At 41.3% G+C, this 27,039-nt stretch overlaps 1 protein-coding gene across 1 annotated transcript; it reads left to right on the forward strand.

Moving 5' to 3' along the window:
* Positions 1 to 631: 631 nt before the first annotated feature.
* On the forward strand, positions 632 to 25,904 carry MED14 (mediator complex subunit 14). The gene is made up of 23 exons (XM_074088985.1): positions 632 to 1,071; positions 1,156 to 1,383; positions 2,944 to 3,148; positions 3,326 to 3,458; positions 5,263 to 5,497; positions 5,996 to 6,209; positions 7,619 to 7,836; positions 9,324 to 9,483; positions 10,271 to 10,526; positions 13,306 to 13,448; positions 15,205 to 15,445; positions 16,130 to 16,267; positions 17,905 to 18,109; positions 18,767 to 18,923; positions 19,483 to 19,623; positions 19,736 to 19,829; positions 20,125 to 20,222; positions 20,373 to 20,604; positions 21,030 to 21,247; positions 22,005 to 22,166; positions 23,060 to 23,317; positions 23,898 to 24,028; positions 24,580 to 25,904. The coding sequence occupies exons 1-23, from the start codon at positions 929 to 931 to the stop codon at positions 24,698 to 24,700; spliced, it is 4,131 nt and encodes a 1,376-aa protein (XP_073945086.1). The 5' UTR covers positions 632 to 928; the 3' UTR covers positions 24,701 to 25,904.
* Positions 25,905 to 27,039: the final 1,135 nt, after the last annotated feature.

The raw sequence follows: 27,039 nt of genomic DNA on the forward strand, positions 1-27,039 counted from the left end.
TTAAAAGCTTACTAAAAGCGATGAAATAGAAAATATTTATTTCGCACTTCGCAAATACACAAAAAAAAACCATTAAGTAGTAGGTATTTGCGAAATCGCGAAGCACATTATAATAATAATATGATGAAGTTTTATGTTTAGGTCATTTTACATTGTTTGGTGTTCGACAGGAAATTATTTATGTGTACCTAATTACCAGTTGCGCAATAATAACACGACTTACGACTCAATAAAAATGACGATCAACGATAGAGAATACTAGTTTGTTTTTGTGTTCTGCGGGCAATTCCGCGGGTATATTTAACTGCTCTAGCGACAAGTATCGCATTTTTTTTTTAGATTTCTGTTTACAGTTATTAATATGTTAGGTTGTCAGTTAAATAATATAGTCTAGACGGTAACGGATGAGAATTCAGAACTTTCGTTCAATTATTGTATTAAAGTTTACAATAATAACCTTAAATTGTGGAAATCATCGGCGCAAATCTTATAAGTATGTCTGATCGTTTAGAGCCCGCTTTATGCGACACTCTGTAAGTCTGAAAAAGTAAAGGTATTGATATATTGTTATTTAGTCTGTGGATGGATTGGTTTGGTTTGGGTTGGTGGCAGTGTAAGTGTACAGTGTAGGTTGTCATGTCATGTCAATGTACGTACTCTGTGGTCATATATGTCAGTTCAGTAGAGTAGTTAGGTTGTGGTTATTTGTGATGTGATGGAAAAATTAACTGATTGATACAACCAATACTCTTTGGATACAACTTTATATATAGAAGTAACACGCGTGTTGTTGTTAGCAAAAATGTATAAACTATTAACAGTTTCGTTAACAATACGGGTTTATTAAAATTTGTTAAATCACATAAAACAATTGAGAAGTTGATACAGTATAGTTTGATGCACAACAGGTGTATTAAACAATTTATAAATGATCATGGTACCAGTAGCCATCGAGGGATGCAACCAAGGAGCGGAGGGTGGAGGAGCTAGAGGTGGCTCTATCTCTTTGGCATTATTAATAGACTTTATAGTACAAAGAACCTATGATGAGCTCACAGTCCTGGCTGAACTGTAAGTTCCGTTTTTGTATTATTATGTTATAATTTTAATTGAAATTGCAACTTCAGATGTTGCGTTACCTTATTTATTTTTCAGATTGCCGAGGAAAACAGACATGGAGAGAAAAATAGAAATTTTCAAATTCAGTGCACGCACTCGACAACTGTTCGTTCGCTTATTGGCACTAGTCAAATGGGCGAGCAGTGCCACCAAAGTCGATCGCTCTGCTCACATCATGGCCTTCTTGGACAAACAAGCCTTACTATTTGTGGAAACAGCTGATGTCCTGGCACGTGTTGCTCGGGAAACCCTTGTACATGCAAGGTACTGTTTAATATAGTACTATTCATGAACTAAAACTAATTACTTTGTTACTCTGCAACTATTCAAGGTAGTGATGCCAAGTAGCAAGGTAAGGTATAGGTTATGGATTTGTATATCTGTAAATAACACTTTGTTTAATTAATTGTATTACTGTTTTCACAGAGCTAATTACAATATAGACAAAAAACTTACAATTTCAATATTAATCTATTGACTGATTGTCTTTGACATATCTTTAACCTATAAATGCACAGGGATTATACATGATTCAGTCAATTATATTACTAGTAACTGGGCTACCGAGCTAAAACTTGATAATAAGCGTTTTCCAGAGATAAGACCAAGCTAAGCTAGATCGATTTGTAATCCCCGAAAACCCCTATATACCAAATTTCATTTAAATGTTGGAGCCGTTTCTGTGTTGTATATATATATTATACAAGACTTCTTGTTTAAGGGTATTAGATTTTCTCCCGGCAAATTGCAAAATACAATAGTAATTTACTATTACAATTTTAACCTATCAACAGACAGTCTTTGACTTGTCTTTAATCTATAAATGTATAGCATTCTGATGCCCACCATATAAATATTTTGAAAAAAATTGACAAAGCAATTAGAATCTAATTGTTTCGAGAATAAAGTCAAACTGCTGTCAAACTGCCATGGTGTAAAACAATAGAAAAACAAAAGAATTTTTACTTTGTTACATTGTCATAGATTCCAAACTACCTTAAACTTATTGTGTACATTCTATTGCAAATTGGGCCGCACAAGGATAGGGTCTCATTAACTGTTACAACGTATTTTATCACTAAACCAACTCATGTGTTAATCTGGACAATTTCATTGTAAAAGTAGTGGTCAAATTACATAAATTCCACCAAGCTGAATTTTGCTGGAGACCTTGCATACACCATCAAGAACAAAGTGTCAAAAGTCCCCATTCATCCCATGCATGCTAAAAAAGTTATTCGAGGTCAAAGGTCAAAATTTGGGGTTTTTTGTTTTTTAACCCTGTCCAACCTACCAATTACATACTTCTTGAAATCTTGATTGAAACAGCATAGTTCAGTATTTAGCCACCCCTGCTCTAAAATAATCCCTTTCAAGGAATAGGTTGAATTGCCAGTCACCCTGTATATGTGGAGTAAATGTGCATCGCAATATCTCAGGAATGATAATCCTTTGAAAAAAAGTATAAGGACCATTTTTGTAGATAATTTTAAGATCTATCATTTTTGCCTAGGCTACTTTTTGATAAAACTTACCATTTTCCAAAAAAAAACCTCATATTTTGACCTTTGACTGCAAAGAACTTTTTTTCTAAGAATAAAATGTACACATTTTTAACTTCTGTATTTTAAATTATTCATTCTGTACTAAATTTTATTTATGTTTAATCATTATAATAGCATTAATATTTTTAATTTGTCACCCTTTCCATTGGCCCAGTTGCACCAGCCATCTTGTAAGTAAGGAATGGATAGTCATGTCCATGATAAGCATAGTGTGATTGACCCCCTGGCCTGGAGTGCAGCATTATTTACGTGTTGGCAGGCTGCCGACGTTCCACATGGCGGCGGCGGTGGAAGTGCTGACGATCGGCACGTACAGCCGCCTGCCGGCGGTCATCCGCGAGCGGCTGGTGCCGCCGCCTGCGCTCGCGCCCGCCGAGCGCCGCTCCACGCTGCGCGCACTTGCACACGTTGTGCGGCAAAGACTCACCACTGCCTCCTTGCCTAGTGACGTCAGGAATCTGAAGGCATGTAGCCACTAACTTTATTTGGTTGATATGCACTATTACGTTTCTATAATTGCTATTTTATATATACACGATTTCATATTCTGGTTTATGTTTTATTACTCCGTTTGGTTTAACTACAATTATGTAATGTAATATCCAGTAATTAATTAATGTCTTGAAATTTATTGTATTTAGGTGGAGAACGGGCGTGCCACATTCACGGTTGGCCAAGAATTTAGTGTCTCTCTGACAGTAATGGGTGACGCTCCTAACCTACCCTGGAGGCTACTCGACATCGCAATTTTGATACAGGATAACGAAACTAGTGGTAAGCAGTTAGGCTTACCATTATCAAGCACGGTACTGTACCTACTGATTTTCGCGCACCATCTTTTGTTAAAACGATACTCTGAAGAGGGCTCGCATTTAATCGTAGTGCGTGCTAAGCATTAGTCGTGATAAGTTAAGAAAGAAGTGGTTTGACACGAAAATACCAGTCTTATAGTTGCCAGTCAAAATGGATTCGTAATCTCAGTAGGGTATTTCTATGACACAAAATATCACCCTAGTATGGTTAAGTACTGCCCTGATTTAAATTTCCCGACCCGAGCAATATACGTACAGGCATGATAATCGAAAGCCAATTGAATTGGTCACCCCCATAGACATTGGTAGCTAATATACCGGGCACATCGTAAACTAATTGCTTTCTTGGCCCCTGTTCCATTAGATACGACGACGATAGGTAATTAATTACAATTACGAGCATAACCACAACCCAGATCAGTACGACAGCCGGTTTATAGATTTTCGGTACCTTACTTAATCGATATATACATCAACTAACGTTGAATAGTCAGGTCAGGATTATTCACCGCGGCCCGATGCATACTAGGGTGATAATTCTTGACTTGGTTTCAATGTAAGTACGTACGTAAAAACGAGGGCCTATCAACTAGGGAACTAGGGAATATCAACACTTAAGTAATGACGAATTGACAGAGAAGAAATATTCTATTTAGAATACAATCTATTCATTATCCTGCATTGCAGTCTGTAAAGCTCTTTAACCCATTCATTGCCGCGCGCCAGATTACGTACTGCGGCCGTACCATCGGCGTCAGCGGCATCCAGGGAAAGCTAAATTAGACGCCCATCGGGGTTTCCGCACTCCAGTTGTAGATTTGTAGATATGCATAAGAAACAGTGTTCGTAAACCTTTTGTGTTTTTTTATTACTTATCACTGTTTTTGTACAGAAGTAATGAATAATGTATTTTGTCGGAATAGTTCGTATTTAGGTATCTTGATACGATGAAAAAACATTATTCACTAGATCTATAAGCAGGTGACTGACTATCCTCATTATTTTTGTGTGTGTGTGTGTATGTTCGTTACTCCTTCACGCTAAAATGGCTGGACGGATTTGGATGAAATTTGGTACGTAGATAGCTGGACATCTGGAATAACACATAGCTACTTTTTATCCTGATATTTCCACGGGATATGGAAAAAAACTGGAAATAACAAACGCTGGGCTTAGAGTCATGACATTTGGTATGTAGATAGCTGGATGACGGAAATAACACATAGACTACTTTTATTCCAATATTCCCACGGGATAGTTGTTCTTAACACAACACCTCAATGATGGTTACGATATAAATTTTGGGATTTCCCACGGGAATTTTGTAAAATCCCGGGATTTCAATTGTAACGACCAGATCGAATAGTTTACGTGTGCGAAGCCGCGGGTAAACTCTAGTTTCATAAAAAAATTAAAGAGACTAAAGAATAAACAGCCAAGCGTTTTTCACATTTTTTCATCGCAGTGTGTATGTTCCTTTTTTTAATTTTCTTTTTAGAAGGTCTGTGGCTAAAAAAAAAAACTTTTCATAAGGCGGTATAATCAGTTGGGTGACACTCTTTCCCGGAACGGATAATACCGGGATGGAAATACCGACACTGTTTTTCGTGTACACGCCCATAGAAGCTCCTGTCAATTTCTATGGGCGTTTACACAAAAAACAGGGCCGGTATTTCCATGTCGGTGTTATCCGGGCCGGGAAAGAGTGTCACTCAACTGATTTATTTCACTTTTACGGGCATTTTAAGACAGACTTTTTTTGTCAGAGGGCAAGGCGCTGGTGCACACGTCCCAGCTGGCGTGGCTGCGCGGCGTGGCGCAGGCGCGGCTGGCGGCCGCCGGCCTCAGCGGCGCGTTGACGGCGCTGCGGTACTTCTGCCGCTCGCTCTCGCTGGAGCTGCTCTATACGCAAACGCTGAGGCTGTGTCGTGATCGACTGTCGAAACATCTACAAGTTGACAGATACGTGCCAGGGCAGAAACTGCAAATCTCTTATTGGAAGTGAGTTGTCGAAAAATACAGTATCTGCAGGCAGGACGCATGGGATTTTTCTCTCAAATAACTTAACGTGATACAAAACTGTAAATACAAGAAAATGAAGTTTGCATCTGATCTTTCTATAGTATGAAATTTTCTATGGTCGTCCTGTCATATGGCGTCCTCAGTATACGCGTGTGTTGGTGAGAAATAGACAAACGAGATCCATTTCCCTTACAAGCTGTGAGCCTTATTATTAAGACTTATTATTTTCGTCGCACACTTGGAGAACTGCTATCAAAATTTGTTTGAATTCTGCTGATGCTAGATATAGCATCGGTGTTTTTAGTTTTCATAAAAATGTAACCTTGAGTATCATATCTTTTAAAACCCGTAAAACGATTTTATTTTTCAATTTAGCCAAAAAATGTATTACCAGGTACTTTCTATCAATGAACAGAGCCAGCTGTCGAAGTTAACGGAAATAAAAAAGCCACAGAGTGAGTAAAGTGGTTGTTTCAGAGAGCTGGGTTGCGAGCTGGGGTACCGTCTGATCATAGGCGCGGAGGGCGAGGCGCTGTGCGTGTGGCACGTGCCGGCGCTGTCGGGCGCCGAGCGCGTGGCGGCCGCGCTCACGCCGCACCAGCCCTCCATGGAGCGCCTGCTGGCGCACACCGTGCACGTGCGCTCGCGACAGCGGCTCAACGATCTCAAAGTGTTGCTCAATGACCTGGGGGTATGTTGTGCAATATCACGGGACAATTTACAAACTGATTTGGCCCCAAAATAACCGAAGATTGTATAAACATTAGGCAACAGAAACATACTTTATAACTCTGATAAGCTCCTTAGTTAGTTAAAGCAGTGCCTGGAATTGAAACTTTAAATATTCGTAAAACCCACAGACTTATTAATAAGGAACTAAGTAACAAGCCGACAAAATAAACAAATCTGGTAATTAGATTGTTGACCACTTCCGAAGTTTCCATTATAATTTAATACATGGAAACTCTGACGACAGTGCAATAATCTAGTACACTTATCAAAAACAAACAAACAAAACTAAATTATTAGTATGTATGTATCTATCTATATAATTATATTTATCCGTTGCTTAGTACCCATAACACAAGCTTTGCTAAGCTTACTTTGGGACTAGGTCAATTGGTGTGAATTGTCCCGTAATATTTATTTATTATTTATTTATTTATTTTATTACGGTCCAGTTCCACCACGCATCGATAAATTTTATGTGACAGATGTCTGTTTGTTTTTCCGAATAAACAGACGGCATCACATTTTTTAATCAATAATTATTGATCATTGATTTTAATAGTATACTATGGAATATATCCGTTAAAAATAAACGGTACTAGCGATAGGTTATTATGACTCATGAGTAGGTGTGGTCATTACCATGCGTGGTTTATTAAGGATTGGCATTATAGAACTTACGAAACGCCAGTGTTGCCATGCGTGGCGCGCTTGGCAGAGCCTGAGGTCTGGACGAGGGAAAAGTGATTGTCAATTGTCAGTTTGTAAAAGAAATCTGGCCCGAGTCGACAGTCTCAGGAACTGTTACGCGTTTCTTTATTATTAACGAGGCTTTTCTTTATGTTACTGTGAATCGTTGTGATAGTTGCATTTCTAAGATTTCAGTGATTGAGTGTCGTATAGTTTTTGTTTTATCTTGACCACAATTAGTTGACTTTTGTTAGTTCTTCAAAATAGTTTAATTCTCTGTCCGAATCCCACTAGTTATGACCACTTAGATTCATGTCAGGGTCGGATCCCGACTCTCTAGATCCTATTTTACGCCATATACACTAATTTTATTTATTTTCTCACAAATGTGATGAAAAACATTGTATGTCACACGGGCAATACTGGAATTAGGAACATCGACTTACAAATTCCTTGAATGTTCGACAATGTATTATTAGTGTGTGGGGATGTTGTACACATTATTTACCGGCCGTAGAATACCGAGATGGAAATACCAACCTGATATTTCGTGTACACGCCCATAGAAACTGGTCAGTTTGACACCAGTTTGTATGGGTGTATACACGAAATATCGGGTCGGTATTGTCCGTGCCGGTAAATAGTGTCACTCGTTGTAAAGTCATGTTCGGTAATTATCAGGTGGAGTGCACAGTGGGCGGGTGGCCGTGCGTGCTGGCGTGCTCGGTGCTGTGGCCGTGCCTGCGCGCGGAGCAGCTGCTGGTGTCGGTGGGCGCGCACGGCGGGCGGCTGCGCGCGCGCGTGCCCGCGTACCCCGCCACGCCGCGCATGCCCGACCTCGCGCACGCGCTCGCCACCACCAACGTGCCGCTCATCAAGAATATGCTCACACACCTCAGGTTGATACCTGGCGAAGCGTTCGTAGAACCCTATTTCCATCGGCTTGCACATACAGGATATGTGAAAGATGGAAGCGATCTTTGCTTCGGCTTCACCACGGAAATATCTGACGCCACGCTACTATTCTACCTAACACTGATAACCCATTAAACAAACGCGTGAGAAGACGAATCGCAAGGCTCGTCACGAAAAGTGTGTGTGAACGAGCTTTCACCACTCGCCTTGCGTATCGTCTCGTCTCTCGCTAATGACGAATTTGAACCCACCAGGAGAGTGTTACCAGAAACTCATTTTCCATCTGGTGTCGTGGGAGACGAAGCGCACGAGAAGAGGTAGTACGTGAGAGCCTAAGGCCAACTGAGCCTAAAGGTTCAGTGCCAACAGCTTCAAACTTCTTAAACAATTTCATAAAGCACTTAAATATTACAGGAACACCCAAATACTCCGAAATATTTTATTCAGAATTTGCTAATTCCGATTTTTAAAACTCCGATTTTCACAATTCCTTAGACATAACTCCAATTACTTAAAAACACGAAATTTATTTTTCTGAATTTCATAATATCGTTTTTTATAATATCCGATTTTATAACTCCGAAGAATTAAAAACACGAAATGTTATTGGCCCGAAGTACAGTACTCCGATTATCAATTTTCCGAAATGACATCGCTAATTCAAAAATGTGACATTCGGCAAAAATAAACTTCGTGGTTGTAATAATCGGAATCTTGAATTTCGAATCTCGAATTAATACCAATCAATTTAGGTATTTTAGTAATCGGAATTCGTATTTTTGACATTTCGAATAATTATTGAGTCGGTTGAGTCTTCTTATACTTCGGTAATTCGGTATATTAAAATTCGGAATTTTATAAATCGTAATTTAAACCGTAGAAATTTTTAATTTTCGGATTTATAAAAATCGGATTCATGAAGAATCGGAATCATAATATTAGGAGTTTTAAATCAATCGGAATTATAAAATTCGGTATTTTGGAATTCGTGATTCCTACTTTCGGAATTTAGTTTTTCGTATTTATGTAGTGTACCCAAATATTTCACTCATCCATCACGTAAACGTAAACGCTCTACCTACATGCTTAACTTGAACAAATATCTATGTTCTTGACTTCAAGCCGCCTTATTGGCTCGGAACCCCTATGGGACGAAAGTTTTGCCGAAATCACTTTGAGCCGCTCATGAGCCTTCTTTTCCTTTCCCAAAAATACATATTTTAGCCTAGCATTGATCGCTAACAATCCATCTTTCTATTTCTTTTGTCACTAGCTATTTGTTAAGAATAATACCGTATTGTAAACCAATGTGTTGTATTGTAACCTTCCATCAGCACGCTCGGGTATATTCGCTTCTAGTATGTGCCACACTTGGAATTCATCACTACTTTGTTCTAGGAGTTCTAACTATAGAACTCTATGTGCAAATGGCTACGTTCATGTGAAGGTGTTAAAATGTGTGTTGGTCTAGGTTCTGGTTGGTGGCGCGGCGTTGCGAAAAGACGCTGCAGCATCTGCCGGCGAGCGTGTGCTCGCACCTGCCGTTCCTGCACGGGCCGGAGCACCCGCTCGGCCGGCTGGCGCCCGACCGCCTCTACGTCACGCTGCATCGCCACACAGACCACATTCTCGTGAGTATCTCACCACTAAGAACGCTCTTTCCCGGATCACTCAGGTATTGGCATAGTCGGTATTACTGGGCAGCCACTCTCATGGCATCTGCAGCATACTTACGGCTTTTTTGTGCCAAAAACCTAATAGAACCATAAGCTCTCAGACAGCTTGCAAGTGTCGAAAAGCGACTGAGCGTTGATGCTCCGTGTTCCTGCCATGCTGATCAGTGTGCGAGAGTCGAGCAAAATGAATAGCGCAAGCGTAAACGGCATGTTACAGGCATATTGAGCAAGGTTTTTGTTAAAAACTTATCGACTATGAGAGGATGCTCTAACACTAACTAACCTCATGCCACACATGAGGAGGACACGGGAAATATAATCAGCTCGAAAGGAAAAGTGCATATTAGCTCAGTGCCCACCAACATAAACGATGAAATAGAGAGACAGAATTTTGCTCGCTTCGTGTAACTTTTACGCTTTTACATAAGAACGAAAAAGACGTAGACGCGTCGGCAGGCGTTAGCTGAACCAATCCGAGCCGAATCAGGCCTTTTTAGCTCTTAATGCCCTAAAGGCCTAAATCTTAATGACCTAAAGGTTTTTTCTATAGGCTTTTGCCGATTCCGCGTCGATAGATTTGGGGAGACCCTAAGGCCACAGATCTTTTACCATTTTATTTTAGTAACCAGTTCTTTCGTTACCATAACGGCTTGTGGGGCCCGGCTTAAACTGCCCGCATTGTTTAGGTTAAACAGCCTGTGCTTTGCAACATATGACACGAAAGTATCTGTTCTTATTGTAGATAGTGGAAATGAAGGAAGTAGCAGCAGGCAGCGGTGCGACGACGAGCAACAGCGCGAACAGCGGCAGCGCGTGTACAGTCGGGCTGTCGTTCCACCTGGCGGGCGCGAGGCGCTGCACGCCGGACGAGTGCGAGGACGAGGCCGCGGCGCCCGTCGCGCCCGTCGCCGCACGCGCCTTCCTCAAACTGCACTCGCTCGTCGAGCTCGACACCTTTACCCTTACACATGGACCTTTTACGCCCCTCGACACTGCAGGTACACCCTATCACCATTTTAAAGCCCTATGCAGTCTATCAATTTGAGCAATTTCATAAGAGCAACAATGGTTTCTCCATTGTGCGTTGGGTTAAACTTACGCCTTCTAAACACTTGAAGACTTGAAGTAAACTGAAAAAACTACCACTTGATATTTTTTAATTTTGTTTTGAAATGTCAAAATTGCGGCGCGCTTTTTTATTATAAATTGCTTATCATTTACTTAATTTATTAGTCATTTAATATTCAAGTGGGTTTCCTTGTTAGTAATGGATACATTAAAAACTACTTAATTGTTAATGCTACTGCTAGTCTGGTATAAATTTCATAGCACTGCACTAATTGATACAGCGACTGATTTATTTGTGCTTGTTATCATGTGACATCACACATTGTCATCAATGGATATTATTTTATAGTGAACAAAGGATATTTTAAAAACCAGCTAAAAGATATTTTAAAATAATATCCTCGTAAAAGCTTGCATTTTGCAGCCACGCGAATTTATGTGTGTTTACAGTGAATCTTATATTCCGTTAATCAAAATTTCTGCTAAGAAAAGAAGTGGTAACTCATTAATTTCTAACGCCTTTCTAATGCGATTTGGAACGCAGGAGTCGTGGCTTGCGATAATTGCGTTAGATGGTGCCAGATATGCAGACGATTAATGTTTTCGGATGAGGTGGTTGGGGCCGACGGGGTACAGTTGGTATCCATTACACCTCAAAACTTCTTCTAAAAAAATTTCGCTGAGCAAACGATCAGCTAATAAAAACAAATTTTATTTTTACTTTAGGCACAATATATTAAATTTATTTATTTTTGTGATATTATCTGCAGCGCTGCCAAGTGCGAAATTTGACTTTAGTGTAATACATGTAAGCTACCAACTAGAGTAGTAGGAGAGTTCATTTTTTGTGTACAATAAATATACGTACGGTCAATGACTCTAATTCCTGAGATCATGAGCCATCGTGGAACCATTTCACAGCAAACGTCATAGTGACATCGAATTAATCAATAAGGAAAATCGTAATGACTTTTCCTTTGATAAGGTTCCATAGTGGCTCATGAATTAAAGTCCTCAAAAATAAATGCTGTCTGTCTGCCTTGTTAGGTATCCAGTCAATAAAGACCAAAGAATGAACATTTATAGTTTCACTCAAATTGCTATTCGTTCACAAAATACAGTGGTTGTTATTCATACCAACAATTTTATTCTGCAAAAGCGAAGTACAACGCAACGCAAATCAATGCTCCGAGTGCGAATCGAAACGTGATCTTAAATTGTGGACAAACTATCTTGTATAAAATTCATTACCAAATGGCAACTTATTATGGCATCACTAGATCAGCAATACACCACGATAAGCTATATAAATATACGTGAGATTCAATGTTGGTCTATTTAAAATATTTGATAATGATAACACAATCAGAGTTAATCATTTTTTTTTCGGACTTTTATTTTGAAATTGATGTATGCGCACAATGGCGCGCAGAGTAAATTCCAGTTTTTGTTGCTGGCAGTAGTTTTGAGGCAGTCAGCTGCCAGCTAGCAGCTGCCCACTCTGGAATTTAACCACTGCACACCATTAAACTGAGCTGAGAATATTAACATATGGCTTTTTAGGGTTCCGTACAGGGTGCCAACGGGACCCTTTTACTGAATACTGAAACTCCGCTGTCTGTTTGTCTGTCCGTCCGTATGTCACAGGGCTCTATCTCTTGAGCCGTAATAGCTAGCCACTTTAAATTTTCACAAATTATGTATTACTGTGGCCGCTGTAACATCAAAATACAAAAAATAAACTAAAGTTAAAAATGAAAGGGGGTCGTCTTACAAGAAACTTATCTATTTCAGCGTTTTTGGTTGCTAGACGTTACTAGGCGGCCAAGGTGACGGTTTAGCGCCATCACCCACCGACAGCCAAAAAAGATGAGATTTCAAAATATGACATGGAGCTGATCTGATGATGAAGTTAGCTAGAGGGTGGTGGCTGCAGAAACTTTGTAATAAAACGACACGTCCGCATCGAGTTTGGACTCGTTTGATTCGTCTTAATGAGTACTTTGGTAACCAGGGGCAAAAAGTACAGTCAGCAAAAAGCTTGTAATAGAATTTTTAACAATAACTTATTACTGAACTGTTTTTAAAACATTGTACGGAGGTACGGAACCCTTCATGTACGAGTCCGACTCGCACTTGACCGATCTTTATCAATATGTGCGGTCATATTTCTATTCCTCTTATTGATTTTTTGTGGCGTGGGCAAATGCGTACGATTGTAATGATACGTTATCGTAGTAACAGAATGAGGGCCGCTAGAGGCGCTAGTGTAGCGAGAGGTCTCGGAAATATCAAATGTCACTGTTTTTGGGTGAGCTGCGCGGGTTTATTTATAATTATAATAATTATGCGAATATTTTGCAATACCTGAAATTAATTATGGAAAATATGCGTTACCGGGCAATGAATTTCTATGTTTTGAGATAGTTTTGTCTTTCGGAAACCTTTGTCCTCCCTTTTTTCCGAACAAAACGGGACGACGCAACACTGTGGCATGCTCTATATTTTTATGGTACGGTTTTAAGGTATTAAACATGATTTAAATGCAATTTTCGTTTTCACGCCCGTAATAAGTAGTAATAACAAACTAACCACTATACTTCAGGCAAGACCTTTGTCTACAGTGACGCCAACTGGTGAGCGCGGAAACAATAGCCCTCATTCGTGTTGGATGTGGTAGAGAGGTCTTGATAAGCGTGTGTGTCGCAGGCATGCAGCCGGGCAAGCGCAAGCTGTCGAGTGCGAGCAGCCGCGCGGTGCGCGTGCGCCAGCCGGCGTACTTCCTGCCCGAGCTCGCGCACGTGGTCGCCGCCGCCGACGAGCGCGTGCCCTTCGTCAACCTCGCGCAGGAGGTGGGTACTCGTACCACTGCCAACAAACCTACGGACAGACCGATTCACAAGAGCTGGCACAAATGGATTGAACGAAACTAATGTCACTCAGACATTTTTGTTGGAAAATGACTGATGCATGTCGTTTTCATATTGGTGTGAAGTGTACCTATTCAAATAGAGTAACACACATACTTTCATTCCTCATTCAATTCATTCGTGCCAGCTCTTGTGAATCGACCTGTACACTCCAAGAACCAATCGTATCACAGCGAGACTGTTTCGCCGCAAATGTCAGCATCGCATTTGCAGCGATTTACTTAAATGTTTTTATTGATAAAGATTTTGATACGTCATACACTTTTTCTGCTTCTGGTGTTAAAAATCATGGTGTATAATTTTACTTATCGTACTTTATACATAAAATGTAAACGCAATTAGTTCTTTTAATATTCTAAACATGATTCATAAATACGTTTACAAACCTGCGGCTCCGGTCTGTTAATAGCAGGATGGAGTGGTGGAAAAAAAGTGATGAATGTGGAATGAGTATACGGTATATCAATCCAATTTATAAAAAGTAAACAAACCAATTTCATCAAAACTCTTGTATAAACACTCACTTTATCGAATCAATAACACATTTATCTATAATTTGTGTCTTTAAACTAGGCATCTAATCGCTTGTTCACCCAAAATTCACGTGATTTCAATATTTAATTTTCATTTGAAAAATCTTCGTCAAAATCTGACGTTAAGTATTTCATGAATGACACAATGAGGGCTATCGCGAATGAATTCGCCGCTAGAGGCGCTAGTGTAGCGTGAGGTCTCCGAAATGTCAAATCTCATAGTTTTTGGGTGAGCTACGCGGGTTTATTTATAATTAGAATAATTTTGTGAATATTTTGCATTACCTGAAATTAATTATGGCAATTATGCGTTACGGGGCAATGAATGTCTGTGTTTTGAGACAGTTTTGTCTCTCGGAAACTTTTGTCCTCCCTTTTTTCCGAACAAAACTGGACTAAGCAAGACTGTGGTTGCTGGATATTTTTATGGTACGGTTTTAAGGTGTATTAAATATGTTTTTAATAAACTTTGTTTTCACGCCCGTAATAACAGACTCTGAAAGCCACACTTAAAAACCTCACGCAACAGTGCGCCATCTAGTGAGACAAAAAACGATAGCCCTCATTGAATGATTTGACTATATAGCGTAGAGATGATGGAAAAAATGACATTTTAAAAATCGATTAATGCTCGATTGAATAAGCGATTTTTATTTACTTACGTTAAAAATTAAAAATAGTTACTGCTTTTATAATTGAATACAGAGTCATTGGAATTAAATCAAGTATTGTCAATAATAAAATAGACAAAAATACTTTGTAATAGGTTTTTACAGCACTAAGGGGCTGTTTCACCATCCATTGATTAGTGTTAACTGCCGGTTAGGTGTGATGCCGTCTCTATTTGTTTTGTTCAAGTAGACGAAGACGGCATCACATGTAACCGGCGGTTAACGCTAATCAATGGATGGTGAAACAGCCCCTAAATGTCTGTGGTCGGGTAAATGGCGTCTTTGTTTACACTTTTTATAAATGGGTATGATATTACAATACATTATACGCCGAGAAGTTTACCCGTCGTTGGAATTTAATTAAGATATTTATGTAGTAAGTAACCTTGTTATAAAACATAAAAAACACATTTTATAAATTGGATTGAAATAAGGTATAGTTGTATCATTGTAGCTTGCATTGTTATTGTGTAGTTGGCGGCGCGCGGCGTGACGCACGGCGGCGTGCAGCCGGAGTGGAGCGGGTCGGCGCTGGGCATGCGCGTGGTGGCGCTGCCGCTGCCGGAGGGCGCGTGCCCGCGCGCCACGGCGGCCCTGCGCGCGCGGCTGCTCGCCGCCACGCTGCGGCTCACCACCAAGAACCAGGCGCGCGTCTGGACGGCCGAGATCGTGTTCCACGGCTCGCCCGTGCGCACCCCCACGCAGAAGGAACAAGGTACAGTACCCGGCGATGAAGATTGCACATCCGTCTTCGGAAAAAGACAATTGACTGTTTACGACGATTTTCGAACGCTGGCGACATTACATCAATCATCGTATTTATAAGTGACGTTTTATATCAAATAAATACTGCACCTTACGAATAGTGGCAAGTGGCTCCACAATCCCTGTTTGCGAATGTATATACGTCGCTTTATATTACTCAGTGTGTCGATTTACTTTCAAAAACGTACTAACGTACTCGCATACTTCAAATTCAATTCAAATTTAGAAAGGCATGGCTCCATCAGCTGTTTTAGGACTCTGCCGATGTCGAGTATGATTGTTTTAAACACTGCATATATGTAAATTTTCTCACATATTTGGTATACTGCGCTGAGAGTACTTGAACACTGTTGTTAGTTCTGCGAAGTGGAGATGCGTCAGCGACACAATGAGTTAGATTTTGTTACTTACAAAACGTATAATACGCAATAAAGTAAATACATCAAGAACATGCGTAGATTAATGTTTGGGTTTACAATGATTATCCAAGCATCAAGCAAGCGCTGTAAAGGATCAAATTATGTTAAACTGCTTGTTCATCTCTTCATCCTCTAACACACTTGAACGTAATGAGCTTAGTTTCTCGAAGCCACTTTTGTCTGTTTTTGCTAAATCAAGCGGATCTTTATTGCAGGCGAGCGTCGCTGCGTGTACCTGCAGTACGAGCTCGGTACGGACGCGGGGCGCACGGCCGACGCCTTCCTGGCCGACTGGGCCGCCATAGTGCATCTGCACACGCTATTACACGACTTCACGCTGCGCCCGGCTCAAGGTAAACCTACGGGAAAAACCCGGCCAAGAGCGTGTCGTACACGCCCAGAATAAGGTTCCGTAGCCTTTACAAAAAAATCAAATAATATTTTATACCTTAGGCTGCTATTTACTCTTAAACTACTAATAATTCTCTCATCCACTCAAAGGTTGACTGGTAGAGATCCCTTAAAGGGATAAGTTCGCCTTTGTACATATATTTCATTGTTTGTCATCTGGATTTGTTTACTTATTTTGTACAATAAAGAGTTTACATACATACATACATAATTCTCAAGCAATCTTAGCCGCTATAATTTTCCGTGTAAATTTGATACATATATTTACTACCATTCTGAATTTTTTCAAATGTTTTCACCCAACAGTTTAGATTTTAGACGGGGGGACGACGACGCTCGATTTCAATGAAAATTTTCACTTTAAATTTGAATATTTCGCAAACAGATCACTGAATAGAAAAATTGTCTTAGCAACCCACCAATGGTTTTAAACTTTTTTTTATTGTACCACTTTGTTGGCGTGACTGATATGTATATTTATGTCAAATTTCAGCTTTCTAGTACTAACGGTCTCTGAGCTTACCCGCGGACAGATAGACGGACAGACATGGCGAAACTATAAGGGTTCCTAATTGACTACGGAACCCTGAAAATGCTTACTAGGGTCACTAGCCGCGGCCTTGCGCTTCAAAAACTGAAAGCTTTTCCAATGTCGCTCATATCTTCCTTGGATTTGTCACTCACATGTCGTAATCGGTGTAATACAGAAGATGACATCCGTGACATAACCTAACCTTGTGCAAAGCACTTCCGTGTTCCTACCACGCTTTTACTCGCTAATACTACTGCCAAGAAACAGTGCTTGCGCTGGTGTGTTCCGGTAATTTCGATATGGCGACGAAGGTAGCTGGTAGCATTAGGTACTGGCACTTGAGCGATGTTCTGTCTCTGCCTTATAGGCTGGCAACGCGTCGCATTTAGAAGACGCATACGAGAAATATCATGCCAGTTTCGATACACTGCCATCTACCAGGGATATATGAGGATACGTCGCGAGGAATGTGTTTGTACTGAATCAATAGAAACGCCTAATTTACTTATCCTCCAGAGCACCTCTAGTGGGAACAGCTCAGCGGAGCGAGAATAGTAAATGAACTCACTCAGCCGAAGCCTCACTGGCCCACGAGAGAACACTGGAAAACTAAAGTGTTATTTTATAATGTTTTCATCACACTTGCTCGTAAACAGTGTCGTGCAGGCTACCTTGGTTGCAACCCCCCAAATAAAACCCTCGACCTTAATGTGCTTGTGGTCGGTAAATGAGTCATTGCCCGTACTGATACTGCATGGCCCGCTGCTGCACGCGCACCTCCTTCCGCAGCTGGGGCGCGCAACAGAAGCCCTAGAGCGCAGCCTAAAGTTTCGGCAATTTAAGCATAAATAATATTTTGTCTTACAAATAAACAATTTTACTCGCAAATGTGATGAAAACCATTGTATGTCGCACGGGCGGTGCTAGAATAACGGACATCGACTCATTAAAGCCTTCAGTTCAGTATTCGAATTCGGGCTTCTAATAGACTTTCGTTCGTAATTCCTAATTTACCGCCCTTAAGACACAATGTACTATTGTGTTTAGAGCGCGAGACGCTGTGGCAAGGCGTGTGCATCCGTTCGTACACGTACCGGTCTTTGGTGCTGGGGTGGGGCGCGGGCGCGCGCGCCACGGCCGTGCTGCAGTGGAGCGCGGCCACGCAGCGGTACACGGTGGCCACGCCGGCGCACCAGCCCGCCGCCAACGCGCACCACCTGCTGCACCACCACCTCGATCACTACATCAACTGGTGAGCGCGCAACCGCATACATACTTACCGTACGACAGGAAGAGATGGCACTACCTTCTCAGTGCCGCGCCGTAGCTTCTAATGTTACTACACTTTATCGCTGCGACGGGGGTGACACTCTTTCCCGGCCCGATAATACCGACCCTGATTTTGTGTATACGCTCATAGAAGCTCATGTCAGTTTCTATGGGCGTGTACACGAAAAACAGGGTCGGTATTTCCATGTCGGTATTATCCGGGCCGGGAAAGAGTGTCTCCCCTGTGAAGGCATATCTAAGGGGTAATTGAGATGTGAGTCGTGTAATTTGGGTTTCATACTAGTCCTATTTGAATACAATTCATATTAAGTTGTCTTGTGGCACAAACTGGACTTTTGTATAAAATACACGACTGACAGCTCAAAAAAATTGAAAAAATAATATTTTTTGTCTTTTTTTTTTACAAATATAGAACTTTACTCACAAATGTGGTGAAAAACATTCTATGCCACACGGACGGCGCCGGAATTACGAGCATTGTCTCATCAAAGCCCTCAGTCTCCTACTTTGGGTTTTTAATAGAATCTCGTTTGTAATTCCCTATTTACCACCCTTAAGACACAATGCACTATTAAACGATTATAATTTAAGTTGGTCAAGACTCAATGTTGTATTGCAGCCACAAGGAGCTAATGTCGCTGGGCGTGGTGCTGCGGGAGACGTACGCGCCGCTGCTGGCGCTGAGCCGGCTGCCGGCGCTGCCGCAGCTAGGGCTGCACCACGTGCGCCCGCTGCCCACGCCCACTTTCACGCTGCTCGCGCACTCTTGCCGCAAGGTACCACTAACAATATGCAGTACCGATGGGAAAAACCGGATTCGAACGTTCAAAAGGGCATGGCTTGACGCCCGTGCGGCGTTTTTGTTTCATGTTAGCAGCGCTACTTGAGATTGGTCTTTACCCTGTTTAGACAGCACGCGTGACTTAGCGGATGCACTATGCGGATCCGAATCGCAGATGGGCTCCTATCAAATCTTATCAACTCTGAAGAGTTACTAACTCTAAATAACCTATGGAATCGAGTGGTCGGCGATCGGCTATGTTTGATTTGGCGCTAAACCGTTACGTCAGTAGAAAATACGAACTGATTCACAGATTTAAAAGTCACTTTATTTGCGTTGCTACATCTCTCGTTCTTCCAATAGCGACACCGTCTAGTAAGCATCGACAAAGGTAGTAGCGTCATTCTACGTTTGCATCGTTATGGGAGGAAACCTTAGAGCTATAACTTAGCTAAGCTCCTTAAATCAATAATCGAACAAACTATTTATTGTAGACGGCATAGTATGGTATTAAAAAAAAAAAAAACAAATCGTCTTCATTAAACTCGTTTCAGATTCGAATCATTTACGCAGGTGCGTACTCGTTGGAAGTAAATATCCGCGGCGGTGGAATGGTGACCATCCGCGACGGCTCCTATTCCAAGTTCGACCGGACTTCGGTGGTCGAAGAGTTCGCCCCCGCACAAGGATTAAAGGTACTGTCCAGTTTCGTAATTTTACAAACGTCGACTTTTAAACACAAGTATCGCTCAAACACTAGCATACATAAAAACAACGAATGCACTGTCACGAACTTGTTTGTTGCAGACTTTCTTGTCTCGTTACGTGGACGACAACATGAGCGCGCGACTGCTGGCCGAAGACGACAACCCGCCCTCACCGATGTCGCCCATGCCACCTGGTAGGAACGCACAAAATATGTAGGAATAATACTACTTCTACATTTAACAAACTGACAATTCTTTTCATGTTTGTGTAACAATAATATTTTATGTATTCGCAGTTCTGATAAGTTTTGCGTATAATTTAGTTGAGAACCACCACTACCAGTGGCCAGACCACTAATATGGCTTCAACTCTCGTGGTTACACTTACAGCTAGTCGGTGCTTGCTCGAGAAATAGTAGAGTCACTGTGCACTGTTTCTAAGGAAGTGTTACAAGTTACAAGTATGTCAGTGCGGAGGTGTATTTGCAGGAGGCCTGCGGTTCCCCGCGCCGCTGACGCCCCCGCAGCCGCACACGCCGCACTCGGCGCCCGTCACGCCGCATCCCGCCTCACCGGCGCAACACCAGGTAACGTGGCTAAATAATGTCAAGCCCTATATTTTGCGCACTGCATATGACAGTGTTGTGAGTGTTTAACTTTATAAATTTGTGTGGATATAATGAGACTCTCTTCTGGGATTTAATGTGAACAGTATTATGAGTAGCATTATGTTGTAGGTGAGCAGCAACTCATTCAACCTGACGTCCCCGCCGAGCGGCGGCGGCGGCGCGCCGGGCAGCGTGTCGGCGTCGCCCGCGTCGCCCATGGCGCCGTCGCCGCTGGCCGCGCCCGTGGCGTCGCCGCACCCGCCACCCACCTCTCCGTTCACTGCCTGGCCCGCCTCGCCCTCGCTACCGCGGCCCTCGCCCGGACACCATCCCTCGCCGAGACACCATCTCGAACACAAAGGTACCAATATTAATAGTTTGAAAAACTAGAAACCCAACAAAAACATCTCAATTGTGATGAGTTTGTTATAAAAACTAGTGAAATCTCATAAACAGCCAAGTTTAGGAGATACATGTAATAAAAAGAGTAAATTTGGCCTGTTGAGGGATTCCAAATGACTTGTGCCGTTGAAAATACTGTAGGTAGGGGTTATCGTTACTATTACATACTATTTGTATTATTGTGTGTGAGTTTGTAACAACAATGGCCAAGTCATATGGAATCCCACAAAATACCAGATCTTAGGTAAATTTACTCTCTATTCCATTTTTGTCAAATTTTAAAGGGAGTCTGCATTTTTTCCGTTTGTCAACCGAATAAAGGATACTATGAATTTGATTGAGGCTGTAATTGATAGTTTATCAGAGTTGATATTTGTTGTGCAGGCGGCCCGTCATCGAGCAGAGGTGGGGCGGCGGCGCGCGGCGCGTGGGCGGGCGCGACGGCGGCGCCGCTGCCCGTGAGCAAGCTGGAGGCGCTGTGCGCGCCCAGCGAGCCGCCCGCCGGCGCGCCGCCCGGCCCGCCGCTCGCGCCGCTGCAGCGCTTCCTCGCCTGCGTCTACATGAAGCGCACGCTGCAGCGGTTCGTGCAACAGGAGGAATACGTATGTACCAACATTGCACGACCAATGGCGCCGGTACCGTGCCGTAACAACTCTATTTTTGCCGGACTGTTTACGATTTTTACCCAACTTCAATGATGATTAATGACAACTATGGCGTGGAGAGTAACTGCGAGATATAGCAAAAAACCAAATGACTCTGTCACTTAAAATTTGGCTGGCAGCATCAAATGAAACAAACATAAGTACTGACGACTTTTTTTAATATGGCTCTGTCCATTGGAGGACAATTTTGCCAGTGTCTAGTCTAGTAGGTTTTGCCGTTGTACGGTAAAGAAAATGTAGAAAACTAAATATGAGAGGTAATGGTGGATGGACGAAGGTTATCTTGGCAAGTGATAGTTGACATCTCGTTTTTTTCCTTTAATTATGAAGACTTCGTAATGTGTCAGCCAATATCGCTACAAATTAGTCATTTAAATCACAAAAAAATCCATTAAACTATAGGGAATAAAAAAATGAATGAGCCGCCGGGCCGTCCCTTCCTCTTTAATACCTCTTCAAAAAATTATACTTACCCCATATTTCACTATTCATTGATTAAATTTATCCCGTCAAATAAAAGTAATCAATGGGTGGTGAAACAGCCCCTCTATTATAAGAAATGACGCCTGTGTTCTTACTACAACAGAAATCTAAGGGTGAAATTAGACGGTGAAATTAGACGTCATAAGGGTTCAGCCCGACTGGTTGTTGTAGATCTCGTGTGTTTATCGCTTCGTGTGTAATCGATGTTTAGTTGACGATGGTGGGCGCGGACGCGACGAGTCTCACGTTCCGGTGCGAGGGCGCGGGGCTGGCGGCGCGCGTGGCGCTGCACCCGCAGCACATGCAGTCGCTGCATCTGCAGCTCACGCCGCTGCCCGACCTCAAGGACCAGTGGCCCGAAGACGACCTCAAGGTACTGACACGCTAGCGTTCATCAACTACATTACGAATACGAATAAAACCATTCCAAACGACTATGACATCGACGCTTTCAAGATCATAGTAAAAAAAGAGAACAAGTATGCACACTCCGACCCTTTAGGAGACTTAACTGCCTACTCCGGCGCGGACTCTTAAGGTTGTCGATGTCTATTTTAGATTAATTAATTACCTAACGGCAAATAATTTTAGTATGAAAGTTAACTTAAAACTGTCTAATATCTGTGTCTAGAGAAACAAGATTCTTTTCACTCAGCACCTCAAACAGGCAGGTTTTGCTATGAGAAATCAGTGAGCAAAATCGCATTTTGCTCACTCCGTGAGACAAAGTAGCTTTGTAATTATTTTTTTAAATGCTTAGTACAGTGTTGGGTCTACTCACTGAATTCCAAATATTTGAACTTTACTTTGATCTGTCATTTCACTTCAACTCGAAAAAAGCAAGAGATAGGATCAAATTTGTCGATAATGAATATATACAAAGTGAAATTAAATAAAAGCTTGTAGAAACAGATTTTAATAATTCACGGTCATTTATTTACACACGGTAAGTATATTTGTTACATACGGGGTGAAAATTTACACAGTTCTATGTTTTACCATGATCACGGGTGGACTAAAAGTAATGAATATTATCGTGTCAATAAAAAGTGACCTTCGAATCAATATTAATAATGCTTGAATGAGTAAATAGTTGAGTACAGTCACCAGCATTAATATCTGCCACAGCTGAGCGTGCAAAAATATCTGACACGTCCTTCCGGCCCTAGAAATAGAGTCGTATCAGATATTTATGCCGCTTGTTGTGTCAGATATTGGTGCTGGTGACTGTACAGTATGTCCATGTTGACGTGTGTGGTGTGACAGGTGATGCAAAAGTTCTTCGAGCTGCGCGTGGCGGTGGGCCCGTACCGCGCGACGGCGCTGCAGGGCTGGGGGCGCACGTGGGGCGCGCCGCCGGCCGCACTGCCCTCGCTGGTGGCGCTGATGCGCGCCGATCTGGAGCCCGCGGCGCCCGCGCTCTGGCAGCTCACGTGGGCGTTGCGCATACCGCCCGCCGCGCCGCAGATCGTGCCCGCCGGACAGCCCGCCGTGCTGCTCGCCAAACATAAAATACTCTTCTTTGTGAGTCCACTTCATTCACATATTAACACCCTTATATTATATGTATTAACTAAACATGTAACAGATCTCAATCATTTATTAAATAGAAAATTTACAATGTTATATTATACACATTACCTAATAAACTAAAGATAAATCCTGACTAAATAAAACAAATATGTCAAATTAAATAGAATAACAAATTAATCAAACCACAAATAATCATCACACATAATAAACATGTAACTATATATCTATGTATGTATGTGAACTTGATTTTCATCCAGTATTTATTACGGTAGTGTCGCGAAACTTGGAAATTATGCGAGCTCGAAATATTGCGTCAAAAACGCGACGAAATAGTGGCGTCACTGTATTTTGAGCACTCTCCTGGTTGATTCTTAATTTGAACTGAGACGTTCATTACATTTTATAGTAGTTCGATTACCACCGAAGCAGGTCATCGTTTGATCAATTTTTTAGTGCCACAAGTCGAAGCCTAGACTACTGTTTAGAATTTTATTTGCAATGTTTCCTTTCCTACTATAGCTAGATAGTATAGTATCGTGTGAATGTCGCTAAGCCCTCGCCTTTCATTCAGATCTGCCTGACGCGCGGCGAGACGCAGCTGGTGCTGCCGCTGGTGTACGACGTGCAGTCCAACGTGACGCAGCTGGCCGACAAGCGCGACTCGCAGCCGCACCTCATCGCCGTCAACCTGCATCTCAAACGGTAACACTGCGCTTTTTGTTAAATACGAGTACCCCTGTTCCTGTACCTTTAGGAAGTAAGCGCTACATGCTGTGAAGGAAATGAATTTCGCTTTGCTTCGTTTTTATAAGATTTTATTTAACTTGCAACGTTCGTGTGTAAGTTTTTAAGTTGTGGTTTAAAAATTTGCAAAATCATTTTTCGACTAATTCCTGGTATCTGATCGAGCTAAAAGTAGGTGTACTTATATAAATCCTGTACTAATACAATAACCTGGGAGTGAATTTTTGGTGGCCTGACCAGGATTGTCTCCGCAGAACCGAACTCGTCAGCGTTTAGTGCCATCGACTAGAAACTTGGTAAAAATTAAGCATGCGCGTTTCATTTCAATAATAGGTTATTTTCAAGATTGTTCATCCTATTTCATGCTAAAAAGAGTAGTGGGTATTTTGATCGATTGTCCGTTTTACTTTGACTAATTGAACGAAAAACGTCTGTTGTAATCGTTAGTTATTGTAATGTCTTTTACGTAGTACGCAGTAATATTTCACGGACCGTGTGTGTGGTGACAGTTTCAGCGAGTTCAACCAGTCGCACGGCGAGTGCACGCTGTGGCCGGCGGTGCGCGACCTGCTGACCAACTTCACGCTGCCGCAGGACGCGCCGCAGCCGGCCGCGCCGCCGCCGCCCTAGCGCGCGCTGCGCTAGCGGCCCGCGCGCCCGCGCCCGCGCCCGCGTCCGCCGCCGCTCCACGCCGCGCGCGACCCGACTTGCGTCTAACTTGTCCAGCTTGACCTACCCGGTGCCCGCCTTATCAATGCTGACTCAAATCGCAAAGGTCATGGCAATGACATTAATGACTTTGTAATGACGTAATTGAAAGATCGCTTTCATTACTAATTGACAAGAGAATCGTAAATGACCTTTTACTGTTACGAAAAATCATGTAAACTGCTCCTTCTATGATATATACTTCTACTTGACTTAGCTTAAAAGTAACAATAATTTTGTACTTATGTCTTCACTTATTTTTGAAATAACTAAGCCACTTCGATTTTGACAAGTTCAGTAAATAGGTTGCTCTTTTAGTTAAGAACAGATGTTTTATGTCCATATAATATAGATATAATAGCTTAGTATTTGATGGAGCAGCTTTAATTGAGAGGATTGTTGTTCCATCTGTGACCTATATAATCAGCAATAAGTGAAATAAATAGTAAGGATATAGCTATTGTGTTCTTTAAACGTCGTTTCTGTTTTCCCAATTTGACGTAATTTAAAATTACAATCAACAAAACATCCACAATACTATCAAATCGAGTCTTACGCTCTTTTGTCTCAGAATTGCCAAAGTTTTAAAGTGAGTGTTTATAATATCATTCATTTAATATTGTATTTTTAGTACATTGTGTCTTAAGGGCGGTAAATAATGAATTACGAACGAGAGTCTATTAGAAATATACAATTTTATATTTTACAAATATACAATTTTACTCGCATATGTGATGGAAAACATTGTATGTCGCACGGGCGGTACTAGAATTACGAACATAGACTCATTAAAGCCCTCAGTCTTCGACTTCGGGCTTCTAATAGACTCTCGTTCGTAATTCCATATTTACCGCCCTCAAGACACAATGTTCTATTTTCTACTCCTGTACTTTTATTTCACAATTGAAGATCCGCATACACGAATACAATGATGTACATAATAAGTCCGGGAAAAAGTCTGACTCAATGGCTCATAAAAGCACACTTATGGATGTATTTAAATTGCTTTGAAATTCATAATAATACAGTTCAATGACCTTCCTTTGACAGATCATTTTTTAAATTTAGGATTCCTCACCTTTTTTTAAAATAAATAAAGTATTACCAACATTACAGTGAAATTATTTCACAACATTTTTATTCAGTTACTAATCAATAATCATTCAAAAAATAGAATTTAGTATCCATATTTTGTAAACAAAGAATATTATATTTTACTAGGTACCTATGTTGAGTCCTAAATTGAGCATTTTCCATTAATTTCAAGCGTTGTTTGTCAAGTATTTAAAGAGATCGCGCGACTGGCAAGTTAGTAAATAAAAACAAGAGCGTGTCGGGCACGCCCGAAATAGGGTTCCGTAGCCATTACGAAAAAAATAAGTAATATTTTTCTAAGGATTTTGTATTTTATACGGAATCTTCCATAGTTTAGGTATATTTTATACCTTAGGCTGCTATTTACTCTTAAACCACTAAAAATTCTCAAGCAAACTTAACCGTTATAGTTTTCCTTGAAAGTTTGATATAACTTTTAATGAAAATTTGCACTTTAAAGTTGAATATATCGCAAAGAAATCACTAAATCGAAAAATCGTCTTAGCAAACCCCTAATAATTTTTAAAGACCTATCCAACAATACCCCACACTATAGGGTTGAATGAGAAAAAAAAATTACCCCCACTATGTGTATATGTCTATGGGAGGTACCCTAAAAAAATTTTTTTTTTAATTTTTAATTGTACCATTTTGTCGGCATAGTTTACTTATATATTTGTGCAAAATTACATCTTTCTAGCGGTACAACTTGGGGATCTTTAAATAACGAGCCTATCTATCTCTCAAAAGGCCGGCCACGCATCTGTGATACCCTCGTGTTGCGGGTATCTATAGGCAGCGGCGATTGCTTCCCATCAGGTGAACCGCATGCTCGATTGCCCCCTCTTACATTTTTTCTAGAATTGCGATGTGACCCTTAGGGTCTCCCCAAACCTATCGACTCGGAATCGGCTTAAGCCGACCAAAAAACGCTTTATGTCCACCCAAGAGCGAAAAAGACGTCGATCGACTTAATTTAACTATTTACCGCAATGATATTATGTAGTTACTCGACACAGATAGGACAATGGAGGATTTATAATGAAATTTCGGCTGAAAACAGTTGATTATAAAGTTATTGGGTTTGCTGTCTTAATTATTTTTGTAAATTTAATTACTGTAAACACCGAAATGTGTTTACATATCTATAATATAGAAGTGAATAT

This window comes from Choristoneura fumiferana, chromosome Z (assembly GCF_025370935.1).
Source record: "Choristoneura fumiferana chromosome Z, NRCan_CFum_1, whole genome shotgun sequence".
Classification (NCBI taxonomy): domain Eukaryota; kingdom Metazoa; phylum Arthropoda; class Insecta; order Lepidoptera; family Tortricidae; genus Choristoneura; species Choristoneura fumiferana.

Bases quoted from the DNA above. Each gene is read 5' to 3' on its own strand.
- MED14 (XM_074088985.1), top strand. From the start codon at position 929: ATGATCATGGTACCAGTAGCCATCGAGGGATGCAACCAAGGAGCGGAG. The intron at 9,484-10,270 runs GTGAGTATCTCA...TTCTTATTGTAG, and splicing joins GCCACACAGACCACATTCTC to ATAGTGGAAATGAAGGAAGT. The intron at 18,110-18,766 runs GTGAGCGCGCAA...GTTGTATTGCAG, and splicing joins CTCGATCACTACATCAACTG to CCACAAGGAGCTAATGTCGC.